This window comes from Uloborus diversus, chromosome 3, assembly GCF_026930045.1.
Source record: "Uloborus diversus isolate 005 chromosome 3, Udiv.v.3.1, whole genome shotgun sequence".
In the NCBI taxonomy this organism is placed as follows: domain Eukaryota; kingdom Metazoa; phylum Arthropoda; class Arachnida; order Araneae; family Uloboridae; genus Uloborus; species Uloborus diversus.
In genome coordinates, this window is record NC_072733.1 from 90339022 (window position 1) to 90366881 (window position 27860).

The 27860-nt window shown below is 33.2% G+C and overlaps 1 protein-coding gene across 1 annotated transcript in view; it reads right to left on the reverse strand.

The window, feature by feature from the left end:
* LOC129218841 (unextended protein-like) overlaps nucleotides 1–27860 on the reverse strand; it is a 154004-nt gene that overhangs the window by 49794 nt on the left and 76350 nt on the right. Inside the window, exon 5 of the mRNA XM_054853162.1 lies at nucleotides 11076–11219. Within this exon, the coding sequence (XP_054709137.1) occupies nucleotides 11076–11219 (144 nt within the window). The remainder of the gene's footprint in view (nucleotides 1–11075; nucleotides 11220–27860) is intronic.

Consider the following 27860-nt stretch of genomic DNA (forward strand, 5'->3'; position numbering starts at 1 on the left):
AAATAAATTTTAGTAAAATTCAAAAAATCACATGACACTGCAGCTGTCATACCAATCATTTCGTTCAGGCTTTAAATAACAATGCATTACAATTTTGTAATAAAAAGGAGAAGAAAAAGTCTAATTTCATACACTATATCATGCATGTGAGTGCAAGGGCTACCGAGACCCAAAGGCCTTGTTAGCTTGGGACAGGCATCCCCATAAAAATCGTAACATGACTCTGATTCCGAACCATGCCCAGTCAACCAGTTTTCGATTAGGGTGGCATGGAATCTTGTCAGCGCTGGTCAAGTCCCCAAGAACGATGGCATGCCTCCCTTTTCTCCTAAAAAGAGCAGACTAAGACTCCTAAAAATTTCAATGGCTCTTGGTGATCTCGCAGACAAACTTTATGTAAATACTACTGAAGAAATTCTCCAGAAAAAGTGCATGATCATTGCATTAGTAAATTAAAAACTATACATGATTTTTTTTTGCGAATGACAAAAATAAAAAGGAAGTAAATCATCCTGAAAAATTTAAAACAGTTGAATGCAATAAAGTAATAAAATGATGCATAACAGCAAAATCACTTCAGGTTTATTTACTCTTAAAAATTTGGCGTAATACTTTTAAGGGAGTAAAATTACAGAATCATGACATAAACATCTTTAAGGAGAAAACCAAGCATGAGATAAAGAAAAATAATTTTCAGCTTTGAAAAACAATAAAATCATTATTTTTAAACATCTGCTTGCATTAAAATACATAGTATACGAATTTGCTTGCAATAAAACACATTATATTAATGTTAATCACAACTGTCTAATTTCATACCATAAAAAAAAAATATCGTAGTTAAATTTAGAATCAACAGAATCTGCAGCAGTCGATGTATCGGCATGATTGTGTATTTACATTACGTAACGAGTACCCTTTTTTTTTCACATGCTACAGGGACACGCAGAAAACAAAACAAAAAAACATAATGCTTTTCAGTACTTCAAGAACGTATTCCTGTAAACATTTACACTAAATTGCCACAAACACAACGGACAAACAATGGAATACATCATATAGTTAACACTACATTTCAAGTAAAAACACACACGATATACATTAAACGTTTGCTATTTTCTTTCGGTGACGTTAAGGATTACTCTTAAACAAACATCTTTAAGAAAAGATGCACACAACGTTCTTATTGCATTTTATACGTAATAAACAAAAAAATATTTTTACTTACCTTTCATGCTTGCAAAAACACGGTCGAACGGCGAGCAGGAGCTTAGAAGAGACGACGCTGGTTTAGAATGCCACGCATGAATATCTCGAAATAGAATCAAAAATAAAATTACCGTTGGAAGCTTATTTTATCCATGTTTCTTCGTTACAATGTGTTTCGAAACAAAAAGACGCGATTTTAAACCTTTCAATAATTTATTTATTTATTTCTTGCTAAGGAGTATATTTTTACGCGGAATATCTTGATGAAGTATAAGTGTAAAAAAGTTCGGCGTCGCATAGACGGCATGAAGTCCGTCGCCAGGACGACCCAGGGACCAGGGTAGAGGGCTGGAACCCGGGTTGAGTAAAAGGGTCCTCAAATGGTCACTGTCATGTCGTCCCAGGGGCTGACTAAACTGACGCTATAAGACCAAACTGGAAAAACACGGTTTTAATTAGTAATTAAACTTTTTTGAAGTAAAATATACGTTTTTCATCTATTTTCAACAATTTTATCATCTTTTGACTCATATTCTGTGCTAAATTTTACTAAAAATAAAATTAGAGGCGTCCTGTGGACATCATATTGAAGCGCCCTCCAGACGTCAAACATACGACCATTATGGGACGTCTCGCCGACCAGTTCTGCTGAGTGGGTTGTTGATTAAAATATAGGCTAAAATATTAGTTAAAGGTTGTTCATAGCAAATACAGCTATTGTAGCATCTAAAGGTACATACCTCAGCTTATTCAAAGCGTAAAAATAAGATCGAACTTCTTCAAAACAACGTTCGTCACTATAAGAACAAAACAATGCATGCAATAGATGCCATCAATATGGGACATTGGTTGTAGCATTGTTCGCTACAGATCAGGAGCTGTCAGGCCGGCTATCCGGTTTCACTGACTCAAATATCAGGGGTGGCGGCAATCCTCCGGTCTACCCTATGCAAGAGGGGAGGGTGAATTCATCGAAACTACTGGACATTCCATCAAGCAGAAACAGAATACGGAAACATACTGCAAAAAATATTTCATTTCAGTGTAGATATCAATGTGGTTTAGACATTTTTTTGAACTATTGTACGCTAACCTTAAAATGAATTGAATTTAAAGTCTTGTTCATCGAATTACAAAACAAAGCCGTAACTTTCACGTGAAGTAAATTAAGTCATGAGAGATATTTCACTAAATAAATCCCCATACATTAATGCTACTGTATTAGCATATCCTATGTTCATTTTTAATCATACTTATATCTGGGAATGCCAGCTGAATAATACAGGAAGGTTCTTTACTAAAGATCTGATATGCGACTCCATGTAAAATGTGATGCTTCCATTTTTTTTTTCTTTTTGATCAATTTTTTGCTTCATAAAATTTTTTTCTGACATGGAGCTCACGGAGTAAGTTTTACACTCTAGTTTTAGTTCGCAAAATCAGTGAAAAAATTGTAAAACAAACCTCTAGACAAAACATATGGGAATTGTTGAATTTTGAAATATTTTAAAGGGAATACCACTATCAGTCTCCCGACTTTGTCTAAATGTTCATACTTTAAATCCTTGCACCTCTCTAGACCCTATGATGAGTGTCAATGGCTAATTTTATGTTTTCTTTGTCTCCAAATAAAAATAATGGCTATTAAACTGTCGAAAACGGAAAAAAAATTGGGGGCACCATTTCTAAAAAATGGGACATGTAGGGGGAAAACGGTGGTCAAATTTGGATTCAAGGAGTCATTTTACATAAGAATCAGCAAGAATTATATCAGAAGCAATTTGAAGGTATTTTTTTTGTAGCACTGTGTAATTTGTTTAATTTGAATAATCTCTGATAGTTTGAACAAAGAAAGCTATTGGTGAATTTAAGTTAATAGCAAAAGTTATATGTATATATCTGTTTAAAAGAAAAAAAATACCATGGAGTGCATACACCTTTAAATATTGAGCGTTTTAAACGCTTTCTAATAAGATATATCAATTAATACATTTTAATTTAAAAAAAAATTCCATTTCATTTTGTTTTTCCTCCCACCGGAAATATTGCATCTCTAATTATTATTGAAATTTCATCAGCAATAAAAAAAAAATGTTTGTAACATGTGGGGAAAAAAAGGAAAAAAAAAGCGCCGACTATTGAAAACCACAAAATCCACATGAAACAAGAACGCATAGAAACAACACCATTTCAAATTTTCAGGCTGCAATTTCTTGTTGGTCCATCTTATGTCACGTCTACAAAACGACGTCATATTTTTTCCTGAATGGCAAGTCTTTCCCACTGTGAGATCGCTTCTTACTTGCAGTTTGTAATATGCCTAACGACTTAGTTCCGAATGAGAAAGGCCAGATTTAAAGCTTCCTGAAGTCGAAGGCGAAGAGCTCGTAATACTGCACGTCGGGAAATCGCATGTGTTTCCTGATCTTATTCCTTCAGAAGAGCTGGTAATAGGTCCCTACATGAATGAGAAATAGTTAAGTTTTTAATACACTAAATGCTTCCAAATACTTATCAAGGAGGTGCTTAATCAGTTCTTTTTCTTTGATTTTTTTATTTATACTCTTTAAGGGCCCTCTACCATTTTCCCATGAATTTCAGCAATATTTAGGGGTTGTTTATTCTACATAAATTCTGAGCTAAAAGCTGGATTTGCTTCGAGTAAACTTCATTCGAAAAAGACGGTGACAAATTTTATATTAACAATATATATATTTTTTTACTTGGCGGAATTTTTGGAGCAATTCACTAAAATTTAATACAAACGGACGAGAGATATTCAAACCTCTTTATAAAAAGGCCGGAAAATGTTTAAAATGAATTTTAGTACTGAAAAATCGAGAGAACAACAAGGGGTTTACGAATATATTATTAGCTTTTTATTTCAATAATGGGGGGGGGGGCACATCTACAAAAGAAATTGCGCATCTTCGTACACTTAACATTGACGAAAGCAGAGACAGATTGATAGATTGATTAGAAACAAAGTGAATTTAAATTGTCCCCCCGACCACCCCATGCAATAGAAATACCAGCTGTTAAGGATTTTATAGTAGATACAAATTATTAAGATAAGAAAATTCAATTTCCACCCCAACTTTTGAATCTCTTTATTATTATAGTAGAGTCCCGAAAACTCGGCCTCATGGATCGAAAAGTGACTGAGTTTGTGAAATTGCAGGGATAATCGAGAGTAAGCGTGCAACATGTTTTGGGCATGGGGTGTTTCGTCTGGCCAGGGTGTGAACCAATTTTCTGGCTTCGTTCGGGGTATCGAGTGCCGAGTTTTCGGGACTCTATTATTTTAATGAACTTATTCATACTTTCTCTTGATTACTAATGATTAAATAAGGTTTTGTTGTAAGGTTATTGATTTAAAAGTTTTTTTTTACATATTTTAAAAAAAATTATTTTAAATTTATATATGCCTAGAAGAAGTTGAAGCAACTGAACTACGTTGGAGAAACACTAATGAAAATACTTAATATACAACCCAAATTCAAAATAATAGAATATTTCCCACTTTTTGGAAAAAAAATTTATTCTAACCAAACATAAGTGCAAATTAGGTATTTAAATGAACGTGCCACCTTTCTTAGACCTTAAAGTGTGCATTTCATTTCAAATATACTCAATTAAAAATAATCTCAGACAGAATAATCAAAAGTTTATAGTGATGAAGATTTACATTGAGTCAAAAAATTAGAATATTCAAATTAAAGGGAGGAAAAACACTTTCAAAAAAAAAAACAATATCAATACTAGAATGCATCATTTTTTGCTGGATTCAATGCTTTAATCCTTTCTCACATGAATTCTACCATCCGTTTACTTTAATCGTTTCTGTTACTGTTTCCTTACTCTCTTCAATGCGGTAACGAGCTCAATTTTGTTGGTGGGAGCCATGTCTTGAACTGATTTCTTTAAATTTGACGGTACCACAAATTCTCGATTGTATTGAGATTGGCACAGTTGCTTGACCAGTTTAATACCGAAATTCTTCTTTCTGTTTAAAATCTATGAGTCGATTTAGAAATGTGACACGTAGTACAATCTTGCTGAAAGATAAAATGTGTCACTAAATGTGTAACTGCTGTGTCTCAGATAAAGTATCATGCAGTATTATTGATAAACAGCGGAAGTCACACATTGTTTTATTTTAAGATATATATAACGTCACCATTCCAGCAGCTCTCATGCACCCACAAACCAAGAAGGATGTGCCAAAGTGGAGAGAACGTATTACACAAGATTTCTCACATGTTTTTCTTTTTAAACGTCAAACTTGAACACCTTTTTTTGTTTACAGATATTTCAAAAAAAGATTCAATACTGAATATAATACTTTTTCAACCTTGTTGCCCCTGTTTGAGCTTCTCTTTGCTCCAAGAGAGTCGTGCACGTTTCTGCTTCATGTTTATCTTTGGTATTCGTAGATCCGCAACTGCAGTTTGTGCAAAGTATTTGGTTCAAGTGTATCCGTCCAAGTGTATTTGGCGTGAATAAGATAATACATTCTGTCCAACACTCATGGAAGTAAGAAGCATTTTTCCATGATTATTTTCTACAATTTACTTTAATTTGGGTTCATCTCTGACAGGTACTACAATTTTTTTACCTAGTTTACTTCGGTTACTTTTTAGTTGGTCACTCCTTCCATGTTCCTTTAAAATCTTACATACCCTAGATTGTAAAACATTCATTTGAATTGAGTTGGATAATTTTTTCTAACTTTAAGAAATGATATACTATGTAACTTCATTTTTTTCCTATTTATCATCTTGATGACACATTCTGAGCAATAAAAGACTTTTAAACGAGCATAAAATTATCCGGGCACCAAGCTCCATGCTTGTGACAAACTATAGGGTAACAGGTATGTAGATATTTTTTGCTACTTTTTAAAATTCACATTGAATGAATATATTATTCTAATTTTTTGACCCATATAAAAAAATTTATTTTTCTAATGTGTTAATGATCCATAAATTGTTAAAATAATATTTGAAAAGTTGTTTAAATTGATTTACCCATTCATGAATAACCATTTTTAGTCTTTTTAATTTGAATGCATTCATTTTTCCCAACTCAGGGACAAGTTTTGTTCAAACAGTTCTGATATTCCATTATTTTGAATTTGGGTTGTATACTATGATACAAGATAAAAAATAAACAGTATGCCTTTACTAAGAAATTGGAAAGTAGAAATTTGATATATATATTCTGTTTTTAAGTTTCTGAACTCTGAAACTTACATCACCCAACTGAATAGTACACTGATGTAACATAAAGATATACTAGCAGCTAGGGCGACATTCCCGACTTCACCGCCTGCGGCGGGTCAGGTGTACTTTGTCGGTGTACTTCCCCAGCTAGCACCTTTGGTGTTACAATAAATGGGCAATAACCCAGGGGTGCTAGGGGTGCTCACCTGGGGGGGGCACCCCTGCAGTACCTACATTAATTTTCAGAGAGGCAAGCCTCTAACTTGACCCACATTCACTGGAGCCGTTCCAAGGTCTGCGCGTCTGTAATTTTCACACAATGGAAAAGATGAGACAATTGAAAATCATTCAAAAACGCGCCTTAGTTCTTTCACTTCCGCAAACAGACATCCTGCTAGCTTTCACATCGTGTAGAAGAACTGAAACGGCGATATAGCCTTGAAACGGAATGAAGGGAGAAGCGAAAGAGCAATAAGGAGAAACATAATATCAGAAAAATGGAGGGGAAAGAAAAAAACAATCGTTTTAAATTAATATCTCCACTAGTTTAGGTCATAAAATTACGCAATCTAGCCAAACACGTAGCCTGAAAAATTACGAATCCATCGATACCTGGTTCGATGTCTAGTTTTCTGTCATTTACCAGGAGTAACGATGACATACACTGGTTATCACAAATTAAGGAAAAATCACAAAAATGATGATTAGAAAAAAAGTTACATGTATAATTTTATGAAATTTACCCATAATATGTAACACATAGTGAGATATAAAATAACTTAAAAAGAAATTATCAGACAATTATGGTAGTATAGAAATTAACACATGCCTAAAATAAACAAATTAAAAATGTCAGTTTGTGATAGAAAAAGCACCTTTAATTTGAAATGTAATCCCCTCTAGAAGCAATACAGCACGTACAGCGATGTGTGATGCTGTCAATTATGCGATGTATCAGTTTCACAAGAAGCGGGAGCCACTGCTCTTGCAAAGCAGTATCAAGAGCGGTAAGGGTCTTCAGGGACGGGTTGAGAGCAGCTAGATGCCTTGAAAAAGCATCCCAAACGTGCTCGATAGAATTCAAGTCTGGGGACAGAGCTGGCCACTTCATGCAAATAATTGTAGCCTGTGGAAGATAATCATCTACGATGCAAGCTCTGTGTGGTCTTGCGATAGCGTCCTGTAACAGGAAAGCATCACCTATTGCCCCAGCATATAGGCGCACATAAGCATCAAGGATGTCATCTCTATAAACCTGAGCATTCACAGTTCTCCTTGGAAAGACACGGAGGACAGTGCGCCCATTTAAAGACATGCCTCTCAAAACACAGACACTGCCTCTTTCGTATCAATCTCATTCGCGGATGTTTGACGGATGATAACGGGTTCCAGGTTCTCTCAATATCAAATAACCCCTATTATTGCTTTCTAGACTAAATCTAGACTCATACGAAAAGAGAACAGCCCTCCATTGATTAGGCCTCCAGTGGACACGTCGTGCTCACTTAAAACGATCCCTCCTATAACGAGGTGTGAGTGGCACACAAATGGCTGGTCGCCTTGAATACAGACCATCTTCGTGAAACCTTCTACGCACGGTTGACGTTGACACCAACCTTCTGGTGGCTGCAGCAAGGGAGGATCTGAGATTAGTCGGAGCAGCGGCTCTATTCCTGAGTGCACATAACCTCAAATATATCGGTCAACGGCCCTTATTGTAGCCGTAAGCCGTCCTTGGGACCCTATGGATGCCGAATCTGTGGTTTGAAATTGGCTCCAAAGTCTATTAACCACAAAAGGACTTACATTCAGCCATCTGGCTACTTCTGTTTGACTTTGCCCTGCCTCTAGTCTCCCAATGGCTCTCCATTGTAGTTTTGTAGGGAAATGATGCCTGGAAGTCATTGTTAAAAAATGGCTATCTCTGATTTCTTATGGAAGTGTCACAACAAAATTTATAGTCTTGCTCTCAAACATGGACTTTTTATGGTCCTCACAGATGACTCGCTCCGATTTCAGCGCCACTAATTTGCGTATTGTACTTTTATTGAGCAATTCTTACTTGGCAACATATTCAAATTTTGCAAGGTTTGGCTTACTTTGATATAGTTGTAGCTACTTTTATGATTTTTCCTTAATTTATGATAACCAGTGTAGACAGATAGATACACAGATGGGTAGCATGACTTTTAATATTTAAGATGCTGCAATACACAACTGCTTCTTTTTTTTTAAATCTGTTTCATCAATACTATAACTTTTTATTTATTATTTTTTTTCAGCTTCATGCATGGCTTTATTTTCCTCTTTGTTTCTTCTCTCTCCCCCCCCCCCTTTTTGTATTAGCTTTAAGATAAACTTTTTTCGTAATTAAGAAAATAAGTACAACTTGCACTTCCTAGAAATATCCAAGACGACTTATTTGTTATCAAATCAAGCACGTGATAGAACAAGTTGAAAAATGCACATTTAAACTGGATTTACATTTGAGAACCAGATTTAGAAAAGAAATTTCACTATAAAAATGTTTATCACAAAATTGATATATTTATATGAAAAATATTTACAAAAAGAAGAGCATGAAAGCAAACACATTAATGCCTATTTTATTCTTAAATAAAATTCAAAAAACTGAAATTCATCTGTAGGAGGCAGAGCCCACTAGTCTCAAAAAAAAAAAAATTCTTATTTTTTTTACACTAATGTGTGTTCAAAATGCTGAAGTGAACTAACAAAATTCAAGACTCTTTGCATAGAGGAAAGTAAAACAGATTACGTTCAGTATTAGATATAAATACTTTTTCATTACTGCTTTATTACCTATTTTTGCTATTATTAGCCTAGTTTTACAATTATTATTGACATTCATTTCTTGTGATTATTTGGAATTTTAACAAATTTGTATGTAAGCAGTTGCGCAATAAGTTAAAGAAATAAATTAAAAATGGGGATGACGTTTGGCGTTTTGTTCCAAAATAACTACTTTAACTAATGGAAAATAACATACAGTAAGAAATCGAAGATAGTGCTGACATATCAATCAAAATCAATACTGGAAAAAAGGAAAGTGGTTTCCGTTTCTTTAGTTCCAGACCAATTTCTTGCTGATTTTTATTGCAATGGGCATAGGAAATAACTTTCAATCATATTACATTATAAAACCAGATTATATTCCGTACACAACTTTAACATTGTGGTTGTATGAAGCAGTTAATGGAGTCAAAATTCATATATTCAGTTGATGCACAGCTTGTTTTTTAACCATAAAAAAGTTTTTTTTTTAAGGCCAAGTCGTTTGGGTAAACTTGCCCCGAACACGGGGCACGTTTACGCATAGTAAAAATCCTAGCAAGGAGTAAGTGTATGAAATATTTAACCAAATTTAAATGTTTTATTTATCCAAAAAAACTTTAATAATAAGAAAATTACACACAATTAAAGAACGTTTTATAGGCATGAAGACAATGCTATATGATTGTAAGCTATAAGATATGAATCTGTTACTTAATTAGAAGTGAATTGTGATTTTCAAAACTAAATAACATAAAAATATTAAAGGTTTGAAACAGTACAGAGCGAAAAAATCGTCCAGGCCCCGTTTTGAAGTAAGACAGAGTAATAAGTCACAGTAAGAACGTGCGTAAATGTGCCCCACTGAAAATGTGTAAACGTGCCCTGTCGGCAAGTTTGGATTTATTTTTAACGTGCAACAAAATTTAATAATTTTTCCGTCCATACAAATACACTTCCCAAAAAAAGAAAAATTCTGCTAATTTTTATATATTTATTTGTTCTTAACTCTGTATTATTTATTCACAATAAGCTTCAAAACATTCAACACAAAACTTACTCAACTCGGTTGAAAACAGATTTTTCTATCCGCATGCTAAACCGAAGCTCGACTGATGCTCAAAAACTTGTGAGAATATTTGCTAGAGGGAGTAGCATCAATCTGGTATGACAGTCAATCTCCTGTTATAACTCGTTTTGGAAAAAGGGCACTGCGTAAACGTGCCCCGGTCTACCCTAATCCCTTGAAGCAAGCCATGATCAAAAAAAGAGAGGCATGGAAGAAAATTGTTGAGAATGCCAGGGTTTAAGCCCCCTATAGTGCAGGAGCCGACGCATCCGCCATTTTGGAGCAAACTTGATCCAGTGCTTCGTAGCGATAGCATTGCTGCTGAAGTTTTCATTTCTTTAGCTGTTAAATTGAGTGAAATGGGTGGTTGTTCGGCTGTTAATTGTGTAAACAGCTCCACAAAAAAGGATTTCAGCTCTTCAGATTTCCAGCAGATGCAGAAAGAAAAAAGAAATGGATAAATAATAGCCCGCGAAGTGACTGGCAGCCTGGAAACAAAGCCAACTGATTCCAAAATTTCGCCAATGTTCATCTTCGCTCTACGATTCTCTTGTTCCCTGTTTGGCGAATGATTGCCAATAAAGGTTGCTTTCCCTGTTGTACGCATGCTCCAAAATGGCGGATGCGTCGGCCTCTCTAGTTATAGAGATTATACCAGAGCCCACCCAGGGCTGTCGTGCCACTGAGGAAGGAATGGGGAATCCATTGAAGAGTAAATAATAAAAAATGGCTTTTAAAACTGCTTATGAAAATTAATTGAAGAAATAAACAAAATTTTGTACTTAGCACATCAGTTTCGTCGATTATTTCCGACTGCAGAATTTCTTCAATTACATCTTCCAAAGTCACAACCCCGATTATTTCATAAAAAGGATCTCCATCTCCTTCGTTATTTACATGACGTACAAAAGCCATATGAGAGCGACCTAAAATAGAAAAAAAAATGTATTTTAAGTAATCACTGTGTTACGCTAAATAACGATTTGAAACAGAAAAAAAAGACACAGCTTTCATTAAAATTATTACAAAAAATCAGAGTGGCCATTGCAAAGAAATGAAACTTTTACAATAATCTTGAACAAAATTAAAGGACCATCCCCAAAAATAAAGGTATTTTTTTAATCTATATTTTTTTTCAATACATTGAAGAAAATTATGGATTAAAAATCCTTATATAATTAATTAATCCTTACATAATGGATTAAAATCCTTATATATAATTTATGGATTACGTATCATTACTTTGTTTTATACTTAATTCTTCCCTTAAAATTTCGATTTTAAGTAAAAAAATATATTTTACAAAATATATCACACTTGTTAAAATAGAACATCCACAAAATAGGAATATTAGCACAAAACCGAGTTGAAAATTCAAATTTGTTGGTTGAGGGGAGACTCTCCTAGAAGCTTTTTACACACTAAATTTTTGGGCAGGAGAACAATCGCAATATTTTTTAATTATATCAGCCTTTTGTGCATAGTGTGGCTCTGTGACTTTGATAATATTTACCTCTTTTGGGGAGTTCAGAGGAAAAGGGAAGTGTTATTGTAACGGATTTGAGTTGGAATGCTTTTGCAAAACTACTGAGAAAGTAACTCAACTCAAAGCCAGTCACCCTTTCCTCTATTACTGTAAAAAGAGGTAAATATTGTCAAAGTCGAGGCCGAACTTATCAGAGTCACAGTATATTCTCTCATTTCGCCCAACATGTGAGTACGTTGAGATATTTACGTTGACGAGTTCCCACTGATCAAGTGCAAAGTGCTTTTTGCTTACTTACACCAAGAGTGTGTATGGTGTCATGACTTGTGCTTTTGAGATTTTGTTTGGCTAGTTTTACTGTTGGCTGTTATTGGTATCCAAGGTAACGTATTAAAGTCATTCTCCAGAAAACATAACTTTTAAATGCAAAAATTAAACCTTTTGATTGCTTTTTTTTTCATTCTTAGATGAAAGTGTTACCTACTAGAAGTAACCACAAACAATGGCCCAGCTAAGTTCCAATTATTTTATTCATAAATAAAAAATTAAAAAATGCCTTGTTCATGGAAATAAAAAAAAAGAAAAAACTTTTAATATTTAAAAATCGAGGCCAATTTAATATCAAAGTAGTAATTTTGTTAATTGTGCAAACAATCAGCTATTTTAATGATTAGTAGGAATATAATATTAAGCTCTTTTAATTAATGTACAGCTTAATTAGTAAAAATTATATATAGTATTTCAGATGTATGTTAAAAAATAGTATTTAGTAAATTTGAGGATATACTGGCAATTTATAATTTTAGCAGAATGCCTATTATTGATGTTTTTCCCCTCCATCATTTTCACCTCAGAAATAATGACATTGATAAGGACTGAGATTCACGGAGGTGAAGAGTTTTCCATTAATATAGGCCTAATAAATACATTTTTCAGGGGAATCTTTTTTCCTTCATTGCTACAATCTGCACACATTAAGCATATGAAAACATGTTCACTTTTTTTTTTTACATTTTTTTTACACCCCTGAAATTTAAGTTCACGGAAGTGAGAAATCAAAATAACTATACTAAGTTTTTAAAGCAAAATCTATCTTTTTGTTTTTCGACAAAAATCTCACACCTTCAACAGCAGCTGAAACTAAACAAGGGGGCTTCCTTGTGTCATGGAAAATAAAATTTGATGTCATTACTGCCATGTGTCATTAATGAAGAATGGCATTTTGTGCTTAGGTAACGGAGGTGAGAATTTATTGTGTGACATATACGAGGCGTATTTTTAAAGTAAGTTCCGTTTTGATATAAAAAAAGAACGAGTAAAGATAGAGCAAAGAAATTTATTGCACAAAAATCTACCATCCTTATGCTATTTTTTGACATTGCTCCCGTGATTTTCCAAACATTTGTCATAGCGTGGTACAGGTTTTTGTATACCTATTCATAGAAAATTGCCGCCTGTGTAGTCAGCCATGGGATAACATGTTCTATGAGCTCATAATTGCTGTTGTGCCACAGACTACCTTGGAAAGACTTTAGATGCCGAAACAAATGAAAGATGCTGCGAGCGAGGTAAGGGCAGACCAGAGGATGTTTAAAAACGCCCCAGCCAAAGCCCTATAAGAGTCCTCATGGTTGACTAAACAGGCGGTAACTTTGTACGAATAGGTATACAAAAACCTGTACCACGCTATGACAAATGCTTGGAAAATCACGGGAGCAATGTCGAAAAATAGCGTAAGGGTGGTAGAATTTTGTGCACTAAATTACTTAGCTCTATCTGTACTCGTTCCTTTTTTATATAAAAACGGAACTTACTTTAAAAATACGCCTCGTACATGTTATCCTACTAAAACGAACTAAAACACAATATTAAAAACTAAATATACTTAAACATTTAGTATTTGAGACACTTGTGCAAGGAATAATCAATAAATAACTATATAGTTTTAATTAAACAAGTTATTAAGCAACATAAACAGTCACACAAAGTGTGTGACATGCCACGGAGGTGAGAATACACATGTTGTGAATCAAAAATATACTAAAATAAAAATTATTATTAAAAAATTGTTGGGAGGTTTAAATAGATATATTCTTGATGAAATTAAAAATCATTGTTAAAAGAATTGTTCCTTAAAGTTTTTGCTGTAAAAGGCATGTAACAGAAAAGTTACACTTTTTGAAGAATGACCCGTATACTCGTGTATACTGCCGTGCTAAGCACAGATGTGGTATCTGCACATATTATCAAAATTGAGTTATTGTCACCAGGTGATCGTTAGTAATTTAATTTACCTAAATCTCAAGTTTTTTGGTGATTTGTAAACGCGAAATATTAAAAAAAGCTTTAAGAAAAAAGTCGTAACTGCAAATTTGCTTAGTTTGCTAAGGCAATTTGAACGTATGTGACAAATACTAAGCCTTTAATGTGGTATCTGCGCAGTTACCACTTTTTTCCTTAGTAATTTGTAGATACGACTTTTATACCTTAGTAAAGCAGCAAATTTAATAATGTAGCAGTTTATTGTAACACAGAATATTGAAATTAGTTTACCGTTGAATAGTTGACACAGGTTGATAATAAAAACTAATACAACTTTGCATAATTGTTAAAGTAAATATTCAGCTTTTTCTATTTAAATGGTTATTTAAAATGCGAATTCTAAAGATGAAATGCATGTAAAATATTCACTAATTCTTTCATGCAAAAAAAAAAAAAAAAACGCATTTCATTCTACGACCAGTAATATTTTTATTTAAGTATCGTCTGCTGCCAAAATTATCTTCATGTTCGGTAAAAATGAATCTAGAAAATAAAACATTATTAAAATAAACACATTCTTTGAGTATAAAAAACAAAAAATTGTTATAGATTACAGTTTTAACTGTCCGGAGTTTTGAAAATGGTATCTTTCAGAAGATAGATTCTGTTAGATTTGTATTATTAAATAAAGCGAAACATCTAAGTCCAAAGAAAGCAGATGTTTTCAGTATTATTTAATGATACATTGAGCACGTTTTTCTAAGCTACTTTTGTCGTATCTGTGTAGATACCCCTAAAAATGCCTAGTAATTGTCACTTACGGTGCAAATAGCTTAATATATGGAAAGATTTTGAAAAGAAAATTTGTCCTAACTACATTTATTAATTTTAAATTAAGATTTTTACAAAAATACTCTCTTACAGTTTTTAGATAAGTTATTTACGAAACAACTACCGCAAGTTGAGCATTTAATTAAGTCATAAATCAAAGAAACGAGTTGTAAAACTTTAATCATCAATTTCCCATTTTGAGCTCTATTGCAGATACCACATCTGTGCTTAGCACAGCAGTATACTCGTAAATCCACACTAATTCTTAAATTTTTAAGCAAAATATTAGTAGTAATTAGTGACTCTTTTATTTCAATTTTTCTGATTTCTGTAACTAATGCTTTTCTTTTGCTACAATGAAAATCCTTAAAAAACTGTTTTAGTTTTTAATGTCCAAAAAGTTGATATTAAAAAAATGTGCTGGGAAGTGCTTGGGGGAACCCCCCCCCCCCCCAGGGAAGGGGAAGTTCTAGAAGCGCAATTTGCGACTCCCTTTTGCGACCTCAAATGCATAGAGAAGAATTTAGATATCTTCTTGGGCTAGATTTGGAAATTGAAATCTTAAAAGACAATTTATATACTACATTTTATAGTAATGTTGGGAAAAGAGTTAGGGTTCAGAGAATTCAAAATTGAAGTCTTTAAAACGTATTTTAATTTATCTTAAACAGTTAGAAGAGGCGCAAGGGTTCGGGTGCTGTCTTCTGAAATTTTTTGATATTGAGGTTCTGAAAACAAAATTTTAACTAACATTTGGACGGAATGGGTTACCGGACAAAGAAAATTTTAACCTTGAGGGCCTAAAAATCAACATTTTTTTAGTCACGTTAAAGGAACGGAGAATGTTTCGGGAATTAAGGCTAGAAAAACAATACTGAGCATTTTTATGGTACATAAACGAAGGAGTTGGAGATTAATGAGATCTTCTCCCCCTAAAAGCACATTCAAAATCTCACTTAGGGGACGATATAAATTTACAAGGAAGAGAAGTACCACACCAGAAGTATGAAATTGAAGCGCCAAAATACCATTTTATTCTATGTTTTTCTGAACTAAGGAGGAAGGTTTGAGTAATTTGGGAAAAAAAGTAACAAATTTCCTCCAGATATAATCAAATTTAGAGCAGTAAAAATGCAATTTTAAGTAATTTTTGATGACATTAGGGGGTATCGGGTGCTCTCTCCTAAAATTTTCCGAAATGATAGGCCTAAAAATAATTTTAAGTTCGCTTTGTAAAAGTATTGCAGGTTGTAAAATTTCCGATAATTGGGTTTTATCTAGTGTAAATTCTAAACTCAGGGGAGGAGCTATTGCCCCCTTATCCTTTGAACAAAGTAAAATATATGCCTATGTTAATTTGAAAGTAATAGATTAAAAAATCTCGACAGCAGGAATAAGCTATTCCTCCAAGCCTTTCCATTCCACTGCAAATCACATTGTAATCTGTTTCAAGTTTTGACGAAATGGGAGAAGAGACCATAGTTCTTTTAGCCCCCTCCCCCCAAAACCAACATTAATACGCCATCATAAAAATGTATGCATTTTTTTTATTATAATGCCTTCTTAAATTTGCAAAAAAAAAAATCAAAATTTCGGCTTTTAAAATTCGGTCTGGAGTAAGTTCTGACCTCATGAAGGGGGAGGGGGCTATGGCCCCTTAGACTGTAAATGAAGTATAATATACATGGCTGGTAAAATTGAAAGTAATAACTTTCAGATCACAAAACCCTGAATGCAGAGCGAAACTATTCCCTTCAAGCCTTTCTATTCCATTGGAAATCACAATTTAATCTGTTTTAAGTTTTAACCAAACGGAAGATTCGGCTACAGTTCCCTCACCCCCATTCCATCCCTTCCTTTAATACCCCATTATACATAGTGTATATAGTTATTTAAATTTAAATATAATGCTTATTTTAATTTGCAAAAGAATTGCAGCATTAAAAATCTCTGAAATTTCAATTTTATCTAGTGTAAGAAGTTCTTATTCTCTACCAGGATTTGTCATATTCATTTACACTGAATTGCTTTCCATGGGTCATCCAATTTAAATGTTTGTTGAAGAACCAAAAAAAAAAAAAAAGCTTTTAACTTCATTTACGTTAAATGACTAAAAACAAGTGTAGAACGCAGTAGCAAAGCGTTTATTAAAAAAACTAAAAAAAAAAAGTTTTGATCCAGATATGCACCATGCAATATTAACAAGTAGATGCACATGTATGCAAAAGTAGAAATATGCAATGGCACAAGCACATATGCATTTATATTTTAATCCGGGCTCCAGTCATATTCTATTTAACCAGTAAAAATAGTACTTCTTTAAGACAAAAAAGGCGTTGGAAATGCTATGAATTGCTGGTAATGTTAAACAATACAGCAGCAGAGCAATCCCAATTGGTGAATATAAATTGCCGATTCAGATTTCAAAAGAGTTTCTTTCGAGTTTGCGCGAGACTTCACCCATGATATGGCCTTGAAAAAAAAGGAAAAAAAAAAGAATGTTCTTCTCATGGGCGATTCTGGATTAGAAATGTTTTCTGATCGCGCATTTTCGTTTTCCAGCTTAGAAATAAGTGCTCTATGATGAAATACCATCAAAACCATCATTATGAAGAAATTTTCACCGCACTCTCTCTCCCCCCTTTTTTTGTTTGTTGAAATAGTTGCGTTTTTTTCACTCCATATGTGCACATTTAAACTAGATGTGATACTGTTCAGTGTTCACTGGTCACTCGCTAAAGGGCGATTAAACAGGTTTGCTTCTGCGACTAAATAAAATAAATTTCCAAGTCCCACTAATTAAAAATCCAACCAAACACAGATAATTTTTACATTCAAAAACACATGCAATAAAAAACCTATAAAATTCTAAAAAGCTTCAGTTTTTAAGAGTAGAAGCTTTAACGTAATATTACACTAAAACATTTTCTTACGGTTGCTCTTTTAAGATGAAAAAAATAAATATGTCTTCTAATTAGATTTAATATTATAGTGTAGTTCGTTTAACTAACAATTGGAATTCCCTTTAACAGCACGAAAATAAATATAATAAAAGCCTCTGAAAATAGAACAGTTACGAGACATAGCCGTACATTTCCGTCAGAATGTTTAGCGCCTATACGTTGTTTTCTGTGCCATAACAAGCTCTCCGCCAGATTTCAAGTGTTTCTCAAGTTTAATACGAGTCTTCACTTACAATATATATTCTGTGTGTGAGTTTTTTTTTTTTTGGGGGGGGGATTCTCGGATTCTTAATGGTCGCTCTTCAATTATAATTTTGAGATTGGAGGAAAAGAAGTGTCGGTCATTGTGTGTGGGTTTTTTTTTTTTTTTTTTTTAAGTATTCTCAGTACGCAAATGTAACTAATAAGTGTAATTTTATATTAGTATATTTTGCCGCAGTGTCAAAAACTTATTTTGCTACAGTAAAACAAAAAAGTGCTTATTATTAAATCACTTGTCTATCACTTGTTTTCAAGATTTGTGACTCATCACTAACTTTTGGATAAATGAGGTCGTCGATGATATCGTCATCTCAGAGCAATAGTAAGATATCGTAGTGTTATTTCGGGGATTAGATATCTTACTGTTGCTCTGAGGCGACGATATTACAAATTTTTTGTGACTCACATGTTTCATATCTTGCCATTTATACAATTCCGAATTTCTTTTAAATTTAAAATAGCTGTTTTGTCTTACAAAATTAGAACAGGACTGTAAAAATTTACAATCAAGTACAAAAATATCAGAGGCTGGAAAGTACAAATGAAGGGCATTAAATAATTTTAATTGTTCTAGAGTCCTTGAAAATAATAAGATAAGTCTTTGAAAACACTAAGCAAAGTGGGTTTTAATTTTATTTTTTATCAAGTGTATAAATTATGAACTGTTCAAAGTTATGCAGTATGTTACTCTCTTGTAACCTATTTTCTAGACCTGTACGCCATTTCTTATAAAGCATTTATTACTATTGATCATTTTATACTTAATTTACTGTTGTATTTGTCGGTGAGATGGAGGGGTGATTAGAAACTAATTGTACCGAAAGCTAATGTGAGCAAGTAACAATGCATTTTTTTCCTCTTCCTGCGCTCTTTCTCTCTGTCAACTGCTGTCATTGATTCGTCGAACCAAAAACAATTTTATTGCGTATTATCTTAATTTGCGAAAGAGTATGTAACTTCATTTATTACTATTGATCATTTTATATTTAATTTACTGTTGTATTTGTCGGTTGTGTTGTATTGCGGTCGAACATCAATGTGACAGATATATTTACGTAGGGGAAGGAATGTTTGCGTTACCTATCGTCCACTATTGTCCTTTTTTTTTTTTTGTTCAAAACTGGCGTGTTTTCCCAATACAGATAACTTATATAAACACACATTGGAGTGTTATTATATCATATCTTTGCCCCTTTGTTTAGAATAGGATCTTCCACATTGCCTTGAAAAGTGTTTTGTCTCATTTCATCAAAAACCGAATTTTCTGATTATTTATTTGTTTTGCGACAGCAAAAGAACTAATGAAGCTACAGACTACATTTTTGGCTTCAATGAAGGCCAATTAAATTTACTGTAACTGTATGGCCAGTTTTTTCTTGTAGAGAAGGAATTTATGTCGCTATTTGCCCTGAAATGTGACCAAAGTATTTTTTTTTTTTATTTTCTGTCAAAAATGGCCAATTTTTGAATTACGATGCATTCTAAACTTCTCACACTCTTAAAATCTTAACATTTAGCATCGAAAGTTGGATAGTTTAGGATTTAGAAAGGAAAAACGAAAAAAAAGTCTGAAAATTTGGCAGTTTTTCGCGAATTACGCAGCGAGCACGCGTTTTTGAAAACTGCAAACTTAAGTTTGCACTACTTCAACTGACCCAAATAACGTATCAAAAAATCAGAACTACATCGCACTTTGCGATTTTAATGTCTAATATGAGTGGACTAAAAGTATTTTTAGTATTCAAAAATAGAGCTCCCAAATTCTTATAAAGATAACTAAATATTAAATATATTATTTCTATTTTAAAAGATTTCTGGAGACTTCAGGAAGCCGTCTGTATGTTTGTTTTCTTATCAATCTTAAATGATGGGTATTAGTAATCTGGAAATTTTCTATTTAGATGAAAATTTCCTTTTTAAGTTCATCTGTATTGATGTTTTTCTGTTATGTAATTTTACCCCCCCCCCCTTTTAAAAGTAAAATCTGTTTAAGCTAAACCTTGAATGAGCGCATATGATTAGTAACCATTGCAACGAATATTTGACTTCTTAATAAATATTAAAACAACGAGTTAGAGTTATTTCTGTCATCAACACAAACTGAAAAATCAAAGTAACAAACTTTGGTCAATTAAGTATAATAAGCATGTGCTATTGCTCAAAAACCTTATTTATTTTTTCCTGGAAGAATAAGTATTGTCCTGAATTTTAATTCTTTTCAAAAATGATAGCGCTGTTGGAAAATAAAAATTAAGCAACGTATTTCAAAAAATATAAAAAATGTTTTTTAAATCTAAAGGCTATTTGTGCAAGCTTGATTCGTTCTGAAAAGTATGAAGTAACACAAGTAAATGATATCTTGATTAAATCACTCAAAAACTGCAGTTAATCATAATATCCTTTTTTAAAGTTAATTCTAAAACAGCCAATTAAAAAATGGAGGTGTTTTAACTTTGCAATTAACCACAGTTTGCATTGCTGCGCTGGAAAATAAAAATTATGCTGTTTTGGTTCTCATGTAATGTTTTTAGAACTGTGTAATATCACATATGTCTTAAGTAGGAGTAATGTTACGATCCCATAAGAAACGTTTCACGATTCTATTTGGGGCAGACTATGTATCATTTTCCACCTTAGGAAGTTTTCAAAAGAAAAATACAGGGAAATCTTATTACAACGAATACCAATGCAACTAAATACCCGTTTCAAACAAATAAATGTCTAGTCCCGATTCTTAAGTTCGATATAACTGGATTTCACTGTATTATGAATGACATGTTCAATGTGTGTATACCCTTCTAAAGAACTTTGAAGAGTCTGGCTCTTAAAGACACAAATAATTTTCAAAATCGTTTGCTGAGCTCTGGAAAGCACTTTATGTGTGTACATTTGTAGTAACGTAAAACGATGCAAAATACGCAGTAAGTATCTGGAATACGATTTAATATATATATATATATATATATATATATATATATATATATAAAATTTTCTACTGGAGGGGAATTAATGTCAACTTTTCGCATTCGACAGCAATGTAACAATGTTCATTAAATTGTTAATAAACAATTTGACTCAGAAATATCATTTTCAATGCTATTTCTTTTCTAAACACAAATTGAAAAGTGCAGATGTTGCTAATTTAACAGCTAATAGCAAGCATCTGCATGGATTCACATTCAAAAGCACTTATTCTTCAAGAAAGCCTTAGGAAAAGAAGAGAGAGGAACTAACGTCATTGAGGGGAGTAATAAGAGGGTAATAAATCTTACACCCCATTAGCGCTCACCCCTCAAAAATGGGAGGATACTATGGGAGAAATGTCAAAATCTTCTAAGTGTAATAATCAGTAGTTTTTAATTGATACATCCGCTATTTATTATCGGAGGATTATGTTAAATAGCCAAACATAAAGACAAGAAGGTTATAAATCCATCGATACCTGGTTCGATAGTCAGTTCACTGTCGTTCGGAAGAAGTAACTCGGAAATAGATGACTACATACATAGATGACTACATAGATACATAGGTACATACATATATACATATGCTCAGTTTTTATCAACAACAACAACAGTCAACAATGGCCTGATCAGCAATGAATTGCCAATAGAAGGCTCACCTAAAGTTTCGCATGAAATTAGTTAAAAACAATAATAACTTATGTTCTAATTACCTTGGAACAATGGAACAAATTTTGTCTGATGCAGAAAAAAAACAAAGGTTTTTACAAATAATTTTAAAATCATTTTTGCGAGCATTTTTAGTACATATTTTGAAAAATTTTCTTCTTAACATTGTTAGAATTAAGGTCAAATATTTATTAAAATTAGAAAAATCTAACAATTAATAGTTATTTAATTTGATTATAGAATATTGTATTGTCATTGGGTCTGAGATCGCGTGCCAAATTTCAAAAGAATCCGATTGCAGGAAGTGGGCGAAGTTTCAGTTGCAAGATTCCGTTACAAGATACATACAGGTGAAGCTAATGAAAGCGTGTTAATAAGAATGTAGAGTGTGGCCTCTCAAAATTAGAGACGGATGTCCCCCTTAGACCAAGGCCGACTAGAGGAGGAGGCCATGTAAGAAACAGGCAGTGAAAACATCGCGCAGGGGAATGCCGTCTGAATCGTCTACCACCCACTCTCTAAATTTCCCCCAACCTTTGTCTGCATTCCCATCATTCATTGCGTGAAAGTGGAGAGGGAGTCCTTTGTTTATGTTTTGCGGAGCCAAGTTTGAATTCTCTTGCTATTTACTCGTGTTTTTTAGTATCTACTATGCTTAAAATTTGTATTTGAAAACTCAAACATGCCTGATAGATGTTGTGTTACCGGTTGTAAATCAAACTACGATGGAAGTACGTCGTATGTTTCGGTATTTAAATTTCCGAAGCAAGCAGAACAACGCGACCGTTGGTTGAAAAAAATCCCGAGGAAAGATTTGATAGTTAATTCTCGAACTGTTGTTTGCGCGAAGCATTTTCCGGAAGAGCAGATTATTCGAGAAGATGAATTTCCACTAAAAGATGGAACTACGTTGAAAGTCCAAAGGAAATATCCTAAACTTATTGACAATGCATATCCCTCCATTTTCCCGGGATGTCCCTTCTATCTCACTGAAACTTATCAAAAGAGCCGGCAGTCAAGGGAACGAAAGTTAAAATGTTTGGATGATGCAGCATTGGCTGAATACCATGAAATGGATAAAATCGAAAGTTTTGATGCATTTTCAAGTTCTGTGAAGGATAAGCTCATTCATGCTGAGGAGGGAAACATAACCATTGTAAAAGCGTCAGGTACTATATTTATTTTGATTTTAGATTTTCAACCTGCCCCTAAAATATCGAAAAGCATTCAAATAAAAAACGACATGACTGTAGCAGTATTTCATGGTGATAGTGAACTTCCTACCCAATGTTTTAGTCACATTTTGGATGGTAACCTTTTGAACAGATGGAGCCAACTCGAAAATATAATAAGTTCTGGGGTCGCATCATTTACCCCGCTCACTGAGAGCAATTCCGATTATGAATTAGCGATTAAACACTGGAGAGCATATTGTGATGCAGATGCATCTGAATTAAATTCTTATAACAAAAAATTATTTTTGCTTGAGCAACTACAGTTGTGTGAAAAACAGAGAATGTCTAGAAGGTATAGCACCAATATTATTACATTTGCATTCTCTCTATACATTAAATCAGCAATTTCATACATGGTGCTTTATGAAAGTCAGCTTTTAACAATTCCCTCCATAGATTACTTTAAAAAAATATTAAATCTGATTAAGTTAAATCACTCCACTAGCCTTGAAACAAATATTGAATATATTAAAGGAAAATTCATAAAATTGGATGAAAGTGACAGAACAGTGAATTTAATAATCGATGAAATACATGTCAAAAAAATGTAACTTATAAGGGACACTGCATTTCAGGATTTGCTGAAAATAATCCTAATTCTGAAGCAACTTCAGTCCAAGTGTTTATGATTTCCTCTCTGTATTCGTCTTATAAAGAAGTTATAGGACTTGTGCCTGTATGTAGCTTAACAGCTGATGATTTGTATAGCTTAACAGTACAAGCTCTAAATCTTCTTGAAGAAGCAGGCTTTACAGTCATTTGTTTAATTTCTGATAACAACAGAGTAAATAGAAATATGTTTGAAAAGTTGGGAAATGGAACAATAGCGAATTGTGTTAAAAATCCTGCAAATGAATCCAAAGATCTGTACTTGTTGTTCGACACCGTTCACTTTTTAAAATCTATTCGAAACAACTGGCTCAATCAACTTGACTCTGAAAAAACCTTTATTTGTCCAGATTTTCAAGATAAATCTAATGCTTGCATTTCTCCGAAATTTTCACATCTAAGAAAGCTCTTTAACCTAGAAAAAAATTCAATCATTAAATATGCCCATCATTTAAATTTTAAGTCATTATATCCATCTACTTTGGAACGTCAAAATGTTAATTTAGCTGTAAAAATCTTTGATGAAACGAATTGCGCTGCTTTAGAAATGAGAGCGAATGACTTACAAATTGACTGTAAGGACACTATCAAATTTCTGAAACTAATTAAACAGTGGTGGGACATCATGAACATAAGCCATGCCAAGAAAGGTATATTCACTAGAAATCCGAACAGTGCTCCCTTCAGATCTGAAGATGATGAAAGATTAATTTTTTATCCAACATGGCTGAATGGCTGGAAAACTGGAAAGCATTAAATCATCCCCCTCGTTGTGGAGGATTGAGCAATGAAACATTTTTTGCTCTTCATCATACAACAGCGACCATCGTTTTAGTAATAAAACATTTGCTAAACAAGGAAGCAAAATATGTGTTAACCTCCAAGTTTCAGTCCGACAATTTAGAGTCAAAATTTTCTCAGTATAGGCAGATGTCAGGAGGAAATTATCATGTATCGGTCCAGCAGTTACTTGAGTCGGAGAGGAAATTACGCTTAAAAAGTATTTTACAACTACATTCAAACAAATTTGGAAACATCCCTATCAAGAATTTAGTACTTGAAATATGTGGAAATGAACAAAGTGAATCAATTGAAGAAAGGTGTGATTTACTTTATAGTGATATCTTTGAAAATTTTGACCACACACAAGTAACAGCGGATGATATTGAAATTTTAACTTTTATCGGTGGATATTGTGTTCACAAGTTAAACGTAGAGTGTCCTCAATGCAAGATTTATTTCCAGTCATCCAAGAATGTATCACTTGAAGATAATATGGAAACCAATAGTAACTTACTTTCTGTCAATTATTTTACTTCCATCAACCGAGGAGAATTAAAGCTTCCATCAGAAAAGGTAATAGAAATGCTGTCATCATGTTTTTTACTACTTCAAGCTCTCATTTCAGAAAAATATGAAATTACTTTTATGAATTCAAATACCAAGCAACATTCAATAATAGTGCACATTTCAATGAATTACATTCAAGGCAATTTTTTCAAAGATAATCCAAAAGAATGTGACGACTGTAAAAAATCTCTTTTATTTTACACTGAAAAATTAATTAAAACATTTAGTAATATCTGTTTAAATAACTACACAAAAGTTCTGAAAGATCGTCAACAGCAAATATTTACTGACCGCAGGAAGCTGAAAAAATTCAAAAGTGATATAAAAGAAAAAATAAATACTACTGTAGTACTTTGTGATACCAAGTCTATTAGGAAAGAGCCAGAACACTCAAGCAAACTGCGTAAAGATACAAAGTCACAAAATGATAGTCAAACGTCTTATTCTGAAAAACAGTGTTTGGACAAGCTAGCAGCGGCACCTATTGTTTTAAAGCCGCATATTTGCAATGTTTGTCAAAAGAGTTTTGCCCAAAAACAGTACCTTAAAAAACATGCTTTAATCCATAGTGGTGTAAAAGCCCATGTTTGTGACATTTGCTCGAAAGCATTCGCTGATAAAGATAAACTAAAGAGACATTATCAGGTACACACCGGTGAGAAACCTTTTACTTGCAACGTGTGTGAAAAGAAATTTTCCCAAAAACAACATCTGAAAAACCATAGTTCTACACACAAGACATAAAAAGAGGTTAGTCTTTCATTTGTTTTAATTTTTAGCATTAATTTAAAAGCTTATTTAATCTTATAATATGTTTCTTTTTCATTTTAAATTATTACGAAGTCTATTTTTTATGTTTTTCAAATATATAGGTCAAAAAAATTTATTAATGAAGTTAAAAAAATATATTATCATTTGATGATTGTGCAGATACAAATTTTAATTTTTGATGAAAATTTTGTTTAAATTGACCTTTTATATTATAGTTGTGAATATTCTTTTAATTTTCACCAATATAAGATTCCAAATGTATAAATAAGATGAATTATTATGTAGAAAATTTGCAACCTGAAATCGCGCTTTTTTTTCAGATTCTAATTACTATTAAAAGATATTTCCAAGTACTTTTCTGTTCAGTAAAATACCTAAGAACTCAAATTTTTAAACGAAGTGTCATATTTGTTCGATTTAAACAGAATATGTAAATTAGGAAAAAGAAAACTTCTCGTTAAGTATAAAGTATAATTGTAATATTAAGGGAATAAAGCATCATTGGTTTAAACATTGCTTATAAAAGCAGCAAGTTGTTCATTTTCTTAACAAGACAGTATTTAGTTCACTTTTAGCACAATGATTTTACTTGTTAAAATTAAGTATTTTATACATTAAGATTTTCTTTTAACAAACTACTAAGTGTATTTTTTAAATGTAAAATTGTAATGTGTTTCTCATTGTCAAACAAGACAAACGTATTGGTTTTATTCCGTGTTGCCGTTCAATGCGGCATTGAGGTAAGACGACTTGTGTGACTCACTCGAAGCTTACCCGGCCTCCCCCTCTAGTCGGCCTTCCTTAGACTCCATCCTTTCCTCTAACTGAAACTTCGGTTTCCAAATAATATGAGAAAAGTCCATTTATTTTGAATTTTTAGTCCATTTTTGGTCCTAACTACAATTTAGCTAACAATTGGATATCCCTTTAAAATCACGGAAATAAATGTGATAAAGTTTTTTGGAAATAACACATTGCAATACTCAAACATTTTCTCACTATCATTCGGAAACTATTGCGGCTATGCATTGCTTTCTGTGTCATCCATGGGGTACTTGAGATTTCAGAAGTATTTTTAGCGACATTGAACTGCTCATGGAACTGCGATTCTTAGAAATGAATACTCTTACGTATATTATCACAAAACCAACATTTTGAGCGATTAATGAATTTTTTTAAAAAAAATTTTGGTAAAAAGTACTTATCTTTTTTTTTTCAAAATCTAGCAATTTATAAAGTTCCGATTAGTTCAATCAAGATTAAAAAACTTCCTTCATTGCTAGAGAAAATATGCAGAATTACCTTGCTCAGTGCAGTTTCATTCAGTAACCACTCGCCCTATAGGACAGAAATGTCTTTTGTTGGTATTTTATTTAACTTTTCGAAAAGTGAAAGTATAGCTTATTCTTAGAGTATTTTTAGCCAACAACTATCAGAGGTTATTTTTTAATACAAAATATGAAAAGGGTTTCCCAATGACTACTTAAAGCATACGAATGAGTGGCTCACGTTTCTGAAAAGCTCACATGAAAGTGTTACTAAAGACAAGGTAAAATGAATTTAAATTGTAATTGCTCGGTCACAATTCAAGTTGGGAATATTTTTGAATGACCCAAATTGTAAAACCTGTCTCTTTTCAGTTGGAAAGATGTTTTGAAAATGGTAGATTGTACTTTCTAACTGTTTAAGAAGTTAAATACTGTTTAAGGCTTTCACGGCCCGGCGTCAATATGAGGAGATAACATTTCCTGGCTTATTGGCCGTGGTCTAATTGGAGTAGAAATTCCAGAAGTTTCGGCTTGCTTTGCTGCAGCCATCATCAGTGGTTTGAGTTTGGTGAGACTGATTCCTGGCTTCGGTGGCTCCGGTATTTAAGCAAACTGCTGCTGCGCTGCCGGTCCTGATTGGGAGGCGTTCTCCCATCCAATCAGGTACCAGGATCACCCAGCGGCTTGAATCTCATCCAATCAGGAACCTTATTCCACCAGCAGCTTGAGAACGCCTCCCAATCAGGACCAGCAGCGCAGCAGCAGTTTGCTTAAATACCGGAGCCACCGAAGCCAGGAATCAGTCTCACCAAACTCAAACCACTGATGATGGCTGCAGCAAAGCAAGCCGAAACGTCTGGAATTTCTACTCCAATTAGACCACGGCCAATAAGCCCAGA